We start from the raw sequence: 14,452 nt of genomic DNA, 5'->3' as shown, positions 1-14,452 counted from the left end.
GCCAGAGATGTGGGGGAGGGGTGAAAGGATTCACCAGAGACAGAGTAGAAATCAGAACAGGCAGACTGACTGAAATACACTGCTGAGGGAAGCAGCTGGCGAGTCAGGAGAGGTCTGCTGTGCCACATGGGTAGTTCCCTGGCTGGGGATCTAACTTGTGCTGCAGTTACTCAAATAGCTTTATAGGTTGCGTCTTAACCCCTGTGCCACCAGGGAGGCCCCGGTGGTGGGAATTTTACAGGGACTACACCTAAAAGGAGAAAGCAAACAAGCATACATTGTACAAAAATGAACAATGATGTAAAATATATAAATTTTTTAAAATAATAAAATTTTAAAAAATTATCAGCCAATAGCAATGTGCGGACCTTACTTAGATCTTAATTCAAGCAAACTGAGACAATCAGAAGTTTCAAAACTCAGTATACATTTTATTATGTTGATTCCTTAGTAAGATACAGGTACTTTTTTCTTACAAAAATCCTTAAAAAATATATATGGGAACTCCCTGGTGGCACAAGGGTTTAAGTCTCAGCACTATCAAGCTATCAGCAGCCACAGCAGCACAAGTTCGATTCCTGGCCAGGGAACTAATCCACATGGCACAGCACACCTCTCCTGTCTTGCCCACTGCTCCTCTCAGCAGTGTATTTCAGCAGATCAGCCTACTTGTTACAGGGCCGGGAGAGAGGCACCCTATAACCCCCAGACCTGCCTGTTCTAAACAGGTTCTACCATCCATTACAGCAAGACAAAACATATAGACCTTTAATGGAAAGGAACTTTAATACAATTAATGTGCAATACAGAAAAGATAGAATACAGTTTCCAAACCAAGCACTGGAAGTTACCCATCCACTCATGGGTTAAGGTCCACCCAAACAGGATTGTCCCAGAGCAAGGCCCAAAAGCCTGCCACAAGTCTAAAGCACCTTCTGGTGGGGACCCACAGAAAAGGGTCAGAAACAAACAGACAAGTTTGGGAGGAAAAGAACAAAATCAAAATCAAGATAAAAGCTGCCACTGTTAACCTCCCCAAGGGTCTCTCACCCATATCTGTTTCAACCAGTCCAGGACCAAAAACCAAGTGCAGTTTCTCCACATGTTTCTCTGCTCCATGTGCCTCCTTCAGGGCCCCTCAATGCTCTCCATCCTGCTTCCTTCCTTCTTCAGTCTTCTCTCCAGCTTCTTCTCTTCTCTGCTCAGCTCCACCCTCCTTTGGATGGGGCAGGGAACCTGGAATTTCCCCTTTTCCTGGGCAACACCCTGTTACATGTTCTGCTCCCCACTCTGTCTCTGGTGAATCCTCTCATTCTCCCAACCCTGCACCTCTGGCCTACACCCCAGCTCTTGTATGCCTAAATAAATAAATCTTTTTAAGAAATAAAATATTTATAGATGTAAGATATTGACAGAGTTGTTTCAAATTCAAATGTGACTATGGATAAAATATATTGTCTTGACATTTGTATACAATTAAAAAGTGAGAATATGCATTTTATTTTACACATATTTTTTACTTGTGCACTTTTTTGTATAAATGCCATGCTTCAATAAACAGGTGAGAGATACCAATGAAACAAGACTGGCCACGAGGTGAAAATGATTGAAACTGGGAAATGAGCACAGGGCAATCCACAGTATGATTCTTTTTTTTTTTTAAAGATTTATTTATTTATTTATACAAGCACTGGGCACAGTCAGAGGCGTGGGAAGGTGAGAGAATTCACCAGAGCGGAGAGAACAGGCAGAGTGACAAAGTACACACTGCTGAGGGGAGCAGTGGGCGGCAGGAGAGGTCTGTGCGCCATGTGGGACCCTCGCCAGGCGGCGGGGATCAAATCGGCGCTGCAGAGGCTGTGGGCAGCCTCGCAACCCAGCGCTCAACCACTGCGCCACCGGGGAGGCCCCACAGTATGATTCTGACTGCTTTTGTATGAGTGTGAAATTTTTGTTTTATTTCTATTTGTGGAAGAATACAGAATTAAAAATAAAATATCCATGAAGACATACAAAAAGATAGAAGCTCATAAAAATGCTAATTTGGGATAGAAGATTCTCAAAAAAAGAGAAACATTCACTGACTACGAATTTTAAAGAACAAAGCTATCAACTTATTTGCTAATCAATGGACCCTGAGCAAGTCTAACTACCTGAACATAGCGTTGAGGAAAAAGTCTCCCTTTCTCATTGTCTACTCAACCAGAAAATTTACGTTAATCCTCCCACCCAGTAACTTTCTATACCAACTCAGAGGTTACAACTCCCAGAAGACAACTGCGAAGAAGCAAACTAGCCAAATCAGGGCAATTTATGCTGGAAGGTAGACAGGGTAAAATGTTGATCTAGATGTTTGAACGAGGGATTTTAGAATTCCCTCAAGAAGTAGGGTGGCAATGGTGGGTCTCATTTCAACCAAGCAAATCTGCACAAAATAAAACTTTCTTGGCTTCAAGAAATTAGGTTAGAAAGCTGCACCAGGCTATCTCCAAGCTAAAATAACAGCAGTTTACAAACACCTACAGGTGTTGTACAACACACCAGTGCTGGTAACAACAACGTGCCTTCATGGGAAACCTCTAAGCCCTTAGCCTGTTTTATTTTTCTGAAGTGATCATTTTATAAAATGTATGTATGTTTATCTATGGTCTGATTTCCCCACTGAGATGGACCTATGAGATAAGTGACCAGGGTCAATCTTTTTTGCAATCACACACCCAGATTAAAAAATAGAACCTGTAATATAGCTGGTGCTCAATGAGTATTTGCTGGTTTAATGCATAAGAAAACAACAATTACAGAACAACAGAATAAGGGAGAAGTTATGCTGAAACCTCCAAAGCACTGAATCAAAAACGTCAAAAGAATTTTAGCAGAAGACAGGAACATCAACCACTTTTTTTTATATTTATTTATTTATACAAGAACTGGGGTACAGTCAGAAGCACAGGAGGGTGAGATAATTCACCAGAGACAAGGCGGGGAGCGGAACAGGCAGACAGACCAAAGACACTGCTGAGGGGAGCAGTGAGTGAGACAGGAGAGGTCTGCCGCGCCATGTGGGTTTCTCCCTAGCTGGCCGGGAATCAAACCCATGCTGCAGAGGCTGCAGACAGCTTCACAGCGCAGCATTCAACCTGCTGCACCACCGGGGAGGCCCTATTTTTTATTTTTAAAAAACACAAAGCTACTGGGGAAAATGAGTGTAGTGAAAAGAGCCTGACATCTAGGAAAAACTAGGGATAGTTAAAAATAAGCTACAGATGGGCCTCCCCTGGTGGCACAGCGGTTGAGCGCTAGGCTGCGAAGCTGCCCGCAGCCTCTGCAGCGCTGGTTCAATCCCCGGCACCCGGCAAGGGTCCCACATGGCGCAACAGACCTCTCCTGCCGCTCCCACTGCTCCCCTCAGCAGTGTATTTCATCAGTCTGCCTGCTCTGTTCCCTGCTCTGGCTCTGGTGAATTCTCTCACCCTCCCGCACTTCTGACTGTACCCAGTGCTTGTATAAATAAAGAAATCTTTAAAAATAAAAAATAATAATAATAAGCTATAGATGCCATAACAGCCAAAAGATGCACAGCATAATAAAAGAGACGAACTGGTAATATATTAAAATACTCAACAGAAGTGGCACAGGTGGTTGAGCGCTGCACTGTGAAGTTGCCCGCAGCCTCTGCAGCCCTGGTTGGCTCCTGGCCGACCTGCAAGGGTCCCACATGGTGCGTCAGACCTCTCCTGTCTCGCCGCTGCTCCCCTCAGCAGTTTGTTCCGTCAGTCTGCCTGTTCTGTTCCCCGCTCTGTCTCTGGTGGATCCTCTCACCCTCCCGCGCATCTGGCCTGTACCCCAGTTCTTGTATAAGTAAATAAATAAATCTTTTAAAAAAAAAAGAAAAAGAAAAGAGGGCCTCCTTGGTGGCGCAGCGGTTGAGCACTGGGTTGCAAAGCTGCCCACAGCCTCTGCAGCGCCGGTTTGATCCTCGGCTGTTCCCCGGCCAACGGAGGAGGGTCCCACATGGCGCGCAGACCTCTCCTGCCACCCGCTGCTCCCCTCAGCAGTGTACTTGGGTCCTTCTGCCTGCTCTGCTCCCTGCTCTGGCTCTAGTGAATTCTCTCACCCTCCCGTGCTTCTGACTGTACCCAGCGCTTGTATAAATAAATAAATCTTTGGGGAAAAAAAAAGAAAAGAAAGAAAGAACTACAAGAAGAAATACAAGAACTGAGATGAAGAAAATGAAGCTACAGAAGGTAAAGGACAGAGACCCACCATGAACATTACAGGTAATCCTAATTGGAGGAGAAAAAACTAAAAAAATAAGTACATCAAAGTCATAACTAAGAAATTTCAGAACTGATAAAGACCTTAACAAACCAATAAAAATACCTCATATCAAATTACAGGAAAAATATTTTGATGAGAAATATTTCATCATTAAAGGGAAAAGTCTTATGAACAAAGAGGCAAAAAAGAGAAAATGAAGGCAGTCTGGCACTCTCCTTTCTCCTGCAGTTTAAGTATGTGGTATTGAGGAGACAACTATCATGACTTCCAGGACTCTGTCAAAGCCTCAGATGCCAGGTCTTCTGGCCAAGCATCTGTGATTTCATATTGTTGGAGCATTACTGCATCCTGAGTTGCCACCAAGAAACAGTGGCCAAACCAAGAAAGAAAGCATACACAGATTTCTACAGAAATTACGATTCCAAGAAAGATTTTGAGGAGACCAGGTGTATTTCAGAGTGCAAAGTGATCTTGAAACAAAGGATTTCTTTGGCTTGACTTCCACAGAAGTTTGTCACTAAATTGTTCCTGAATCTATGAAAACAAGAATATTTGGGCTGTAGAATATTTTCTCTTGATAAATAAACAAATACTATTGGGGGAGGGGGAGAAAAGAAAATAATTAAAACAGCCTCAGACTTCCTCTAGGCTAATACTAGATACCAGAAAAGAACTGATGATTCACCTACAGAGTTTTGAGGCAAATGAGAGTAAAGGAGAAGGTACCTGGCAAGCTGGGTTGACCCCTACACTGTGCACAGACAGAAAAAGAAACCAAGGGCCAGATGGAAAACAAAACAGTCACAACTATGTGAACACTTTAGCAGCTGCCTCGTGCTGGAGAGGCAGAATTTAAAGTTGGAGTAACTTCCGCCAAATTAGAGGGACTTGGTTACTCTCTAGAACTTTCCACTGACATCCCTGAAGGGCCATGCTTGAGCATTAAGTACCGTATCATGACTAAGGGCTACACCCAGGACTAAGTAAACACAGAAATAGTAGCAGGAGGCGCAATAGGATAAGAAAAGGGGCAGAAAAAAATAACTGAAAAGACTGTGGGAAATAAAACTTTCCCATGTTTCTCCGTGTTCCCTTAAAACATCCCCTTGCCTCCTGAGCCAGGAAAATATATATGGTATCAAGTGAGCCAATGTCTGCTTTTACTCCTCCTAGAAACATTTTGCAGGCCATTGGAACTATAATCATGTGTTTAAAACTCCTATTTCACCAAAATCTATTCCGTTACATCACAGGAAATCTGCCAAGCTTGGCTCCAAAGGTGCAGGAGAGGCTAGAGTATTATCTTCCTAAGTATCAAGATTTCCAGGAAGAATGAGGACAGAACTTGGAGACATCTGTTGGCACTAAAACTCAAGGTGAGGAGGGTATCTGATTCCAGAAGAGACTTTATTTACATACAAAAGGGCTAGAATCAGGTGAAGAGAGGGGTAGTTAACTCCTCCTTCAAAAGCAGGGGAAATATTTTTCCTCATCCCCCCCTCACTCACATGAAACAAGTGAGCTGGCTCTCACAGCAATGTCTTAGCAGGTGAGAACTAGGGCAAAGTGGGACCAATTCAAGTATTATTTACTATGAAGTATTTAATTAGAAATCTGCCTCTGATTCAGAAAATCTCATGTGTGCATTTAGGAGAAGTAATAAAGATAAATTTGAGATGCATGATAAACATAATGATCACAAACTTTCCAAAACTGATAAAAACACTATCTATAACTCCAAGAATATCAACACACCCCAAGTAAAACAAAAAAATAAGAAAATTTTAAAAGGCTAAGAGCAAACTTTAAAAGCAGCAAGAAAAAAAGTCATAATTTAAATTACAGGGAAACAACAATGCTTCCCACCTGAAATTAACAACACACTTCCCACCTGAAAAGAAGACTGGACGGCAACAGATTGATAATACCCAAAGGAATGATAGAAAAAAATGTCAACAAAGAATTTATATTCAGAAAAAAAATCTCCTTCAAAAATGACACAATGGCAAGGGGGTGGGGATGGAGGTGGGGGCAACTTTCAATGGACAGTCACAACCCTGGCCAAGTAACCAAGATTAACACCATCAGTGTATCCCAATATGACATGTTGAGAACAACACTTGAGAATACTGTGGTGTTCCTCCTACAAATTCATCACCCCAATATAACCATGAGAAAAACATCAAACAAACTCAAATTAAGGGACATTCTGGAATACCCTACCAACATTCCCTGAAACTCTAAAAGTCATCAAAAATAAAGAAAATGAGAAACTGTTACAGACCAGAGGAGCCTAAGGGGACAGGCTAACTAAATATAATGTGGGATTCTAAGTGCAATTCCAGAACAGAAAAAGGAGGAAAAAACTAGTGAAATCTGAATTGTGTCCAGTTAATAACAATGTACCACAGTGATACCTTATTTGTGACAACTGTATCATATTAACATAAGTTAATAAGGGAAACTAGTGAGTATTATATGGGAACTCTCAATATTAGTTTTGCCACTTTCCTATAAATGCAAAGCTATTCTAAAATTAAAACCTTATTTTAAAAATCTCAATAAGTAGGTTTAATAGCAGGTGATATGTAAGAGAAGATTAGTAAGCTAAAGACAGATTAATAGAAAATATACTAATGAAGGTCAAAAACAATAAAAAATGTAAAATACAAAAAAGAAAAAAGAGCCTAACAGACATATGGGATATAATAAAAATGTTGACAGCAGTATAACAAAAGTCTCAGAAGGAAAGGAGAAACAGAATGGGACAGAAACAATATATAAACCTGATAATGGCTGAGAATTTTCCAAAACTGATGAAAGGCATTGATCCAGAAATTTAAGAAGCTCTATAAACCTCAAGCAGGGGGAGGAAAACAAAAGAACACTTCTCAGTATATCATTCTCAGATGCCAAAAACCAAAGGGCAGAGAGAAATACACAAAAGTATCCAGAAGGAAAAATTAACATTATTTTCAAAGGAACAAGAATAAGGTTGACAGCTTTCATCTCAAAAATAAAAGCAGCCAGGACCTCTCTGGTGGCGCAAGGGGTTAAGATGCAACCTACGAAGCTATCTGCAGCCATTGCAGCACAAGTTTGATCCCCTGCCAGGGAGCTACCCACATGGTGCAGCAGACCTCTCCCGACTTGCCCACTGCTCCCCTCAGCAGTGTACTTCAGTCAATCTGCCTGTTCTGCTCCCCATTCTGTCTCTGGTGAATCCTCTCACTCCCTTCCCACACCTCTGGCCTGTACCCCAGTTCCTGTATGCATAAATAAAACAAATCTTTAAAAAAAATAAATAAAAGCAGCCAGAAAACTAGTATACTTCTTAGTGATATCAAAAAAATTTTTAAAAAGCAAAAAATGATATCCATAAAATACAGAAAAGAAATTAATGTCAACCCAGAACTTTCCACCCAGCAAACATATCCTCCACAAGTAAAATAACAAATTTCAGACAAAATGTGCTGCAGACCCACAGAGCCCTAGAAGTTGATATGCATTTACATTTACTGACATGCAAAGAAGTTCCTGAATACTGCTGAGCGAAAGTGACATAATACCACCTAAATAAAACTGTGCATATAAATCATTATACACAGAATACTCTGAAAAAAATCAATGGTTTCCTGTGTTGTTTAAAATGAGAAGATTTTTATTTTAACCATCCACTCACTGTATTACTGAAAGTTTTGGCATTAAATGTGTTTTGCTTTGTTTTGTTTTGCTCTTCCCTAAAGTAGTTTTAAATATATAATGACACACTTAAATATATAATGTCAAGTGAAAACTACAGATTAAAGTAACTGAGGGGAGCCTCCCTGGTGGCAGTGGCACAGCGGTTGAGCGCTGGGTTGCGAAGCTGCCAGCAGCTTCTGCAGCGCCGGTTCTATCCCCGGCTGCTCCCCGGCCACCAGAGGAGGGTCCCACATGGCGCGCAGACCTCTCCTGCCGCCGGCTGCTCCCCTCAGCAGTGTGCTTCGGTCCTTCTGCCTGCTCTGCTCCCTGCTCTGGCTCTGGTGAATGCTCTCACCCTCCCACGCTTCTGACTGTACCCAATGCTTGTATAAATAAATAAATCTTTTTAAAAAAAAATTGCAGTTCTCTAGTTCTTAAAATAAATAGATAGATAGATAGATAGATAGATAGATAGATAGATAGATAGATAGATAGATAAATAAAGTAACTGAGGGGGTGGGGGCAGGAGGGGGAGGGAATATGTGTGAATGTATATCCAAAGAATGGGTAAAAGAGGGCAACACACAAAAGTTTTTTTTTTTAAGATTTATTTATTTATACAAGAACCAGGATTCAAACCAGATATGTGGGAGGTAAGAAGATTCACCAGAGACAGAGCGGGGAACAGAACAGGAAGAATGATGAAATACACTGCTGAGGGGAGCAGCGGGTGAGACAGAAGAGGTCTGTTGCACCATGTGGGTATCTCCGCGGCTGGCCGGGATCAAACCAGTGCTGCAGAGGCTACGGACAGCTTCACAGCCCTGCGCTCAACACTCTGTGCCACCAGGGAGGCCCAACACACAAAATTATTAATGACTATGTCAGGTTTGTGGAATTAGAGCAATTGTTGCCTTTTTCACATTTCAGAATGTTTCCCACATTATATATAATAAGCGTTACATCCATTTTAAAATGCTATTTTTATTAGAAATCCAAAGTGACCTTGAAAAACCATCATATTAACTGCACTGTCATCACTGTTATGTAATTTTTTTTTAATTTTCAGGATCAAACTGCCCTTTAATTTCTTAAAAGTCAGCTTTATTCAGCTGACTTTCTTGATTGTAACTGCGAAATTCAAGGCAACTACTACAATAACACCTCTATCATTACCAACATAATTTGTTTTTAAAAGCAAAAATATTTCATTAAAGTTTTTTTAGCAAAGTAACTTACATGGAGTACAGCTTGATTTAAAAACAGAATATCATTATCACTTATTAAGTACTTGCACGTTAGGCATTTTAAAGATACAATTATCCCTAATTTCCAAGGCAACAATGAAATGTAAATACAATTATCTGCATTTTTTAAAATCATATACATCCCTTTCCAATTGTTAACAACTTGAAAGTAAAGTATATAAAGAAATAAGGCCCAAAATAGGTAACATCTGTTGCTATAAATAGTGAATAATGAGGAGAAGCTAGGCAACATACTGGATATTTCCTATGTTTTGTTTTGTTTTTTCCTCATGAGAACCCTGGAATTCAAATAAGGAAATTAAGACCCTGCTAATAAATAGCAAAGCTGAAATTAACATCATAAATGATTCCTGAGCCCATGTACTTTACCAAAACAGCAAGTTTCCTAATATTTCATATTAATGAGTGGTAATTATTCTAGTTAACTAGGCTGACAACAGTGTAAGTCCATGCAGCTGGCAAATCACTGGACAAATCCTTTATTTTATGTGAATTGTCCATGCAAGTATAAAAGTAACTCAGTGTTTAGGATTTTTTTCAGTATTTCTAAATTCACGAAAAGAACAAGCTGAATGAGAATCTACGGCTTAGCAGAGTACATTACCACTACTGCAAATTCACCAAACATATCTTTTTTTTTTTTTTTTTTTTTGTGGGACCCTCGCCAGTGGCCAGGGATCAAACTGGCGCTGCAAAGGCTGCGGGCAGCCTCGCAACCCAGCGCTCAACTGCTGCGCCACCAGGGGAGGCCCACCACCAAACATATTGACTGACGGTACCTTCGAGTGGTATCAATGACCACCATGAATTATTATTACTATTATTATTACTACTATTATTATCATCAGGAATATATCACTTCATTAAATTCAATTCATGCTATACTATCAAAATTTACAAACTTTTAAATAATTGTCCCCATTTACACATGTACATGCATGTGCGCGCTCAGTTTTTTCCCTCTTACCTAAAGACTTGCAGACTGAAACAGTTGCCTCCTCCAAGAGCTTCAACTCAGTACTGGAAAGATAGAAGAAAAGTAATTAATAACTATAGCACTAAATATGTACATACTAACAAATTAAAAGACTGTACAAAAAGAGAAAATAGGGGCTTCCCTGCTGATGGAAGGAATTAAGACACAACCTATGAAGCTCACCGCAGCCACGACAGCACAAGTTCAATCCCTGGCCAGGGAGGTGACCTACATGGCAAGCAGACCTCTCCTGAATCGCCCGCTGCCCCCCTCAGAAGTGTTCTTCAGTTAGTCTGCCTGTTCTGTTCCCCACTCTGTCTCTGGTGAATCCTCTTACCCCCCACATCTCTGGCCTGTACCCCAGTTCTTGTATGTATAAATGAATCTTTTAAAAAAGAGAGAGAAAATATTTAGAAGGGAAGGAAATTAAGTTATACAGTGGGTGAGCAATAAAGTCAGTGAAATAAAGTTAGCTTCTATTTTCTATGTAATTAGAAAATTTACTGTAATAACTGTCAATATGAGATTCTAACAAAAAAAGAGTTCTGGCACCCTGCCTTTCAGGGTGGAGAGGAAGGTTGGGGGGACTTAAAAAATTCTGAGTAAGGCACTCCAAAGTACAGAGCACAATGCAGGGGCCCCATCTGCCTGGTTCTAGGGTGAATACTGATCATGGGATTAAAGATTATTTAGAAAAATGCCATTATTTTCAGGAGATACAATTATAAATATACAGACAAAGAGAAACAGACACAGAGAGGTACAGAAAGACAGGAGAGACAAAGGCAGACATTTAAAAAAAAAAAAACCCTTATCAGTAAAGGAAAGCTTCATGATATTGATTTTGGCAAAGATTTCAGATATGACACCAAAGACTGGCATCAAAAGAAAAAACAGGTGGGCCTCCCCTGGTGGCGCAGGCAGTTGAGCGCAGCACTGTGAAGCTGTCCACAGCCTCTGCAGCATGGGTTCGATCCCAGCCGGCCAGCGAGAATCCCACATGGCGCAGCAAACCTCTCCTGTCTCACCCGCTGCTCCCCTCAGCAGTGTATTTCATCAGTCTGCCTGTTCTGTTCCCCACTCTGTCTCTGGTGAATCTTCTCACCCTCCCGCGAATATGGTCTGTACCCTGGCACTTGTGTAAATAAATAAATAAAAATTAAAAGAAACCTTAAAATTAAAAGAAAAAAGAAAAAACAGGTAAGATGGACTTCTGCACATCTAAGAATACTATCAACAAGGTGAAAGGTTAATGCAATGAAATGGGGAAAATACTTGCAAATCCAGGGCCTCCCCGGTGGCGCAGCAAGTTGAGCGCAGCGCTGTGAAGCTGTCTGCAGCCTCTGCAGCATGGGTTCGAGTCCCTGCCGGCCAGGGAGATAACCACATGGCATGGCAGACCTCTCTTGTCTCTCGCACTGCTCCCTCAGCAGTGTATTTCTGTCCGTCTGCCTGTTCTGTTCCCCACTCTGTCTCTGGTGAATCCTCTCACCCTCCCACGCCTCTGGCCTACACCCCAGTTCTTGTATAAAAATAAATAAATCTTGGGCTTCCCCTGGTGGCGCAACGGTTGAGCGCAGGGCTGCGAAGCTGCACGCAGCCTCTGTAGCGCCAGTTCGATCCCCGGCCAAGGGGTGAGGGTCCCACATGGCGCACAGACCTCTCCTGCCGCCTGCTGCTCCCCCAGCAGTGTACTTCGGTCCTTCTGCCTGTTCTGCTCCCTGCTCTGGCTCTGGTGAATTCTCTCACCCTCCCGCGCTTCTGACTGTACCCAGTGCTTGTATAAATAAATAAATCTTTTAAAAAATAAATAAAATAAATCTTAAAAAAAAATACTTACAAATCCAGAATATATTTTTTTTTTAAAGTTCCAACTCAAAAACAAAAGCCCGTTTAAAAATGGACAAAGGACATAAAAAAGACATTTTTCCAAAGACATGTAAACAATCAACAGGTATAGTAAATAATATTCAATGTCACTGGACAGTAAAGAATTCCCAAACAAACCCACAATGAGATAGCATTTTCACACCCATTAGGATGGCTATTATTAAGAGGGGAAGGGCACTCCACTAGTAACATAACCTTGGGCTGATTCCTTAATTCTTTATGTCGTTAGCTTCCTCCAAGAAAACAGAGATGATAACAACAGAGTCTGCTTCCAAAGGAGGTTGTTATGATTCAATTATGTAATATGTACAAAGAACTAAGATAGCACCTAACTTAGATAGCATCTCAATAAATGATATTGATTCCAAAATGTAGTGGGTTTTTTTTCCTACCTAATAAGTTAAAATAATGCCTTACATTCATATAACCCTTTAAATGTTTTTCAAAGCACTTCTGAATTCATCAGCACATTTAAATCCTATGACCTCTCCTGTCTCGCCTGCTGCTCCCCTCAGCAGTGTAGTTCAGTAGATTCGCCTATTCTGCTCCCCACTCTGTATCTGGTGAATCCTCTCACACACACACCCCCCACCCCCGCACCTCTGGCCTGCACCACAGTTCTTCTATGCATAAATAAATAAAAACAAATCTTTGTTAAAAAAAGAAAGATTGAAGTGTTTTTTTAGCCAAAACCACCTAGAAATGATCCTGGAGCCCCTCTGGGGCTGACTGGATCAGGGAGAGACCCCTACCTAAGCTCTGCCAGAATCCTGGGGAATTTGAAACTGACTTGGAAAGACAGGCTTTCCATATCATAAGGCTGGAACCTGCCTGAAAAGCTGGGGGATCTAGGAAGCCATCCTCTACACGCTGAGAAGCAGAGAAAAAGTCAGTAAGAAAGATGAAAAAAAGCTTTGCAGAGAAAAGCAAAGATCAACAGAAAGGACCCTCAGAATTCTTGCTGCTCTGTGATTCTTCGGACCAGTACTTCCTGGAGCCTAGTGGTGGTTCTGATCTTGGATTCGATGAGACATCCCTGTATCTTCATCACATATGCCCCTCTTTCTCGCATATATTAAATCAAATTGATTTTTGTTAATAACCAAAAGACTTCTAATTAATAAATCGCTGTGGTCAGTTTAATAATATACATTAGTAGCTGGCAAGAACAGGGAAGTATGAATGACTCCATTTATTGGTTAGTCAGGCAAAAAATGAAAGTAAAGAAGTGTAAAATGCAAAAGACTGTAAAGAGCTTTATGAGGTTAATAACTAGACCACATGCATAAAATCTGTTTCACTGGTGCTTCTACTTTCTTCAGTCAATAACACTCTCTTAAAACCAGCTGGAACCAAAAGCTTCAATTATATACATGTGGCTATAACTTTCAAAAGCTACTGAATATATCTGTTCAATAAACTCTTCCTGGGTCTCCAGGACAAGCTGGGCTCTGTGAGAGATGGTCCCTCTGTCTCCAGGCTACCGAGGAATGAAGACACAGGCAGGGGGAAATGAAGAGCTGCCAGGGGGTGTACCCAACCAATCTGAGGGGGTGTACCCAACCAACTTGAGGAGTAGTCTAAAAGGTAAGAAGGTATCAGGGAGAAAGTAACTGTACTCAGGAACAAGAAAACTCAGTTGGGCAGACAAAAGCTTTCTAGACACAAGGAATAGGACCTGCAAAGGCATGGCAGTCACAAAGTCTGGCATGTTCTGGGAAGCAGAGCTTAATAGCAGAGGACAGCAAACCACAAAGACCAGAGAAGTTCACTAGATACCTAGAGAAGAGAGTTCGGTATCTCAGCTTGTCCAACAGAAAAGCACTGGATGGTCCCCCAACAGATTCTGTTTCTTTTTTATTTATTATTTATTTTCAATACAATGCTACCCTGAAAAAAGGATTACTCCAACACAAATTAGTGAGGTTGGTTTGGACCTCACTTCCTCCAGGAAACCTTTGATCACCAAAACCAGGTGAGAAGACTGGTCTCTGCCCCAAAAGCACCCACTCATTAAACTGAGTAACAGTAGCAGGACTGCCCAACTGCTTGTCTGTGGCCACCATTAGCTTGTGGACTTCTCGTTCATCACAGTGTTCCCAGGCAGGCACTTAATAAAAACTACTGAGTGTATACCATTGTCAGACACTTCATTACCAGAGAATAAAATTAATTATTTCCCCCTGCTCTTCAAGAAAAACTTCACACTTTCCAGCCCTTAAGGCAGACACTATCCCCAAGTTTAAATGTTAATTAAAATCTTTTTTAAGATACTTGTTTCCAAATGCAACATTATGTCTTTTGGAAGCAGTCTGATTTCTCTGTCATTGAGGATAAAGAGACCAGGGAAGCTGGG

General features: G+C 41.2%; 1 protein-coding gene across 1 annotated transcript in view; it reads right to left on the bottom strand.

Annotated features, from left to right (window-relative positions):
- Window positions 1-14,452, bottom strand: part of DYM (dymeclin) — a 309,395-nt gene that overhangs the window by 271,179 nt on the left and 23,764 nt on the right. Inside the window, exon 2 of the mRNA XM_054694056.1 lies at window positions 10,198-10,250. Coding sequence (XP_054550031.1) covers window positions 10,198-10,250 — 53 coding nt within the window. The remainder of the gene's footprint in view (window positions 1-10,197; window positions 10,251-14,452) is intronic.

The sequence above is a fragment of the Talpa occidentalis genome, unplaced genomic scaffold (genome assembly GCF_014898055.3).
Source record: "Talpa occidentalis isolate TD23 unplaced genomic scaffold, MPIMG_talOcc4v2.1 talOcc4.13, whole genome shotgun sequence".
In the NCBI taxonomy this organism is placed as follows: domain Eukaryota; kingdom Metazoa; phylum Chordata; class Mammalia; order Eulipotyphla; family Talpidae; genus Talpa; species Talpa occidentalis.
This window is presented reverse-complemented; position numbering and strand designations above follow the sequence as displayed.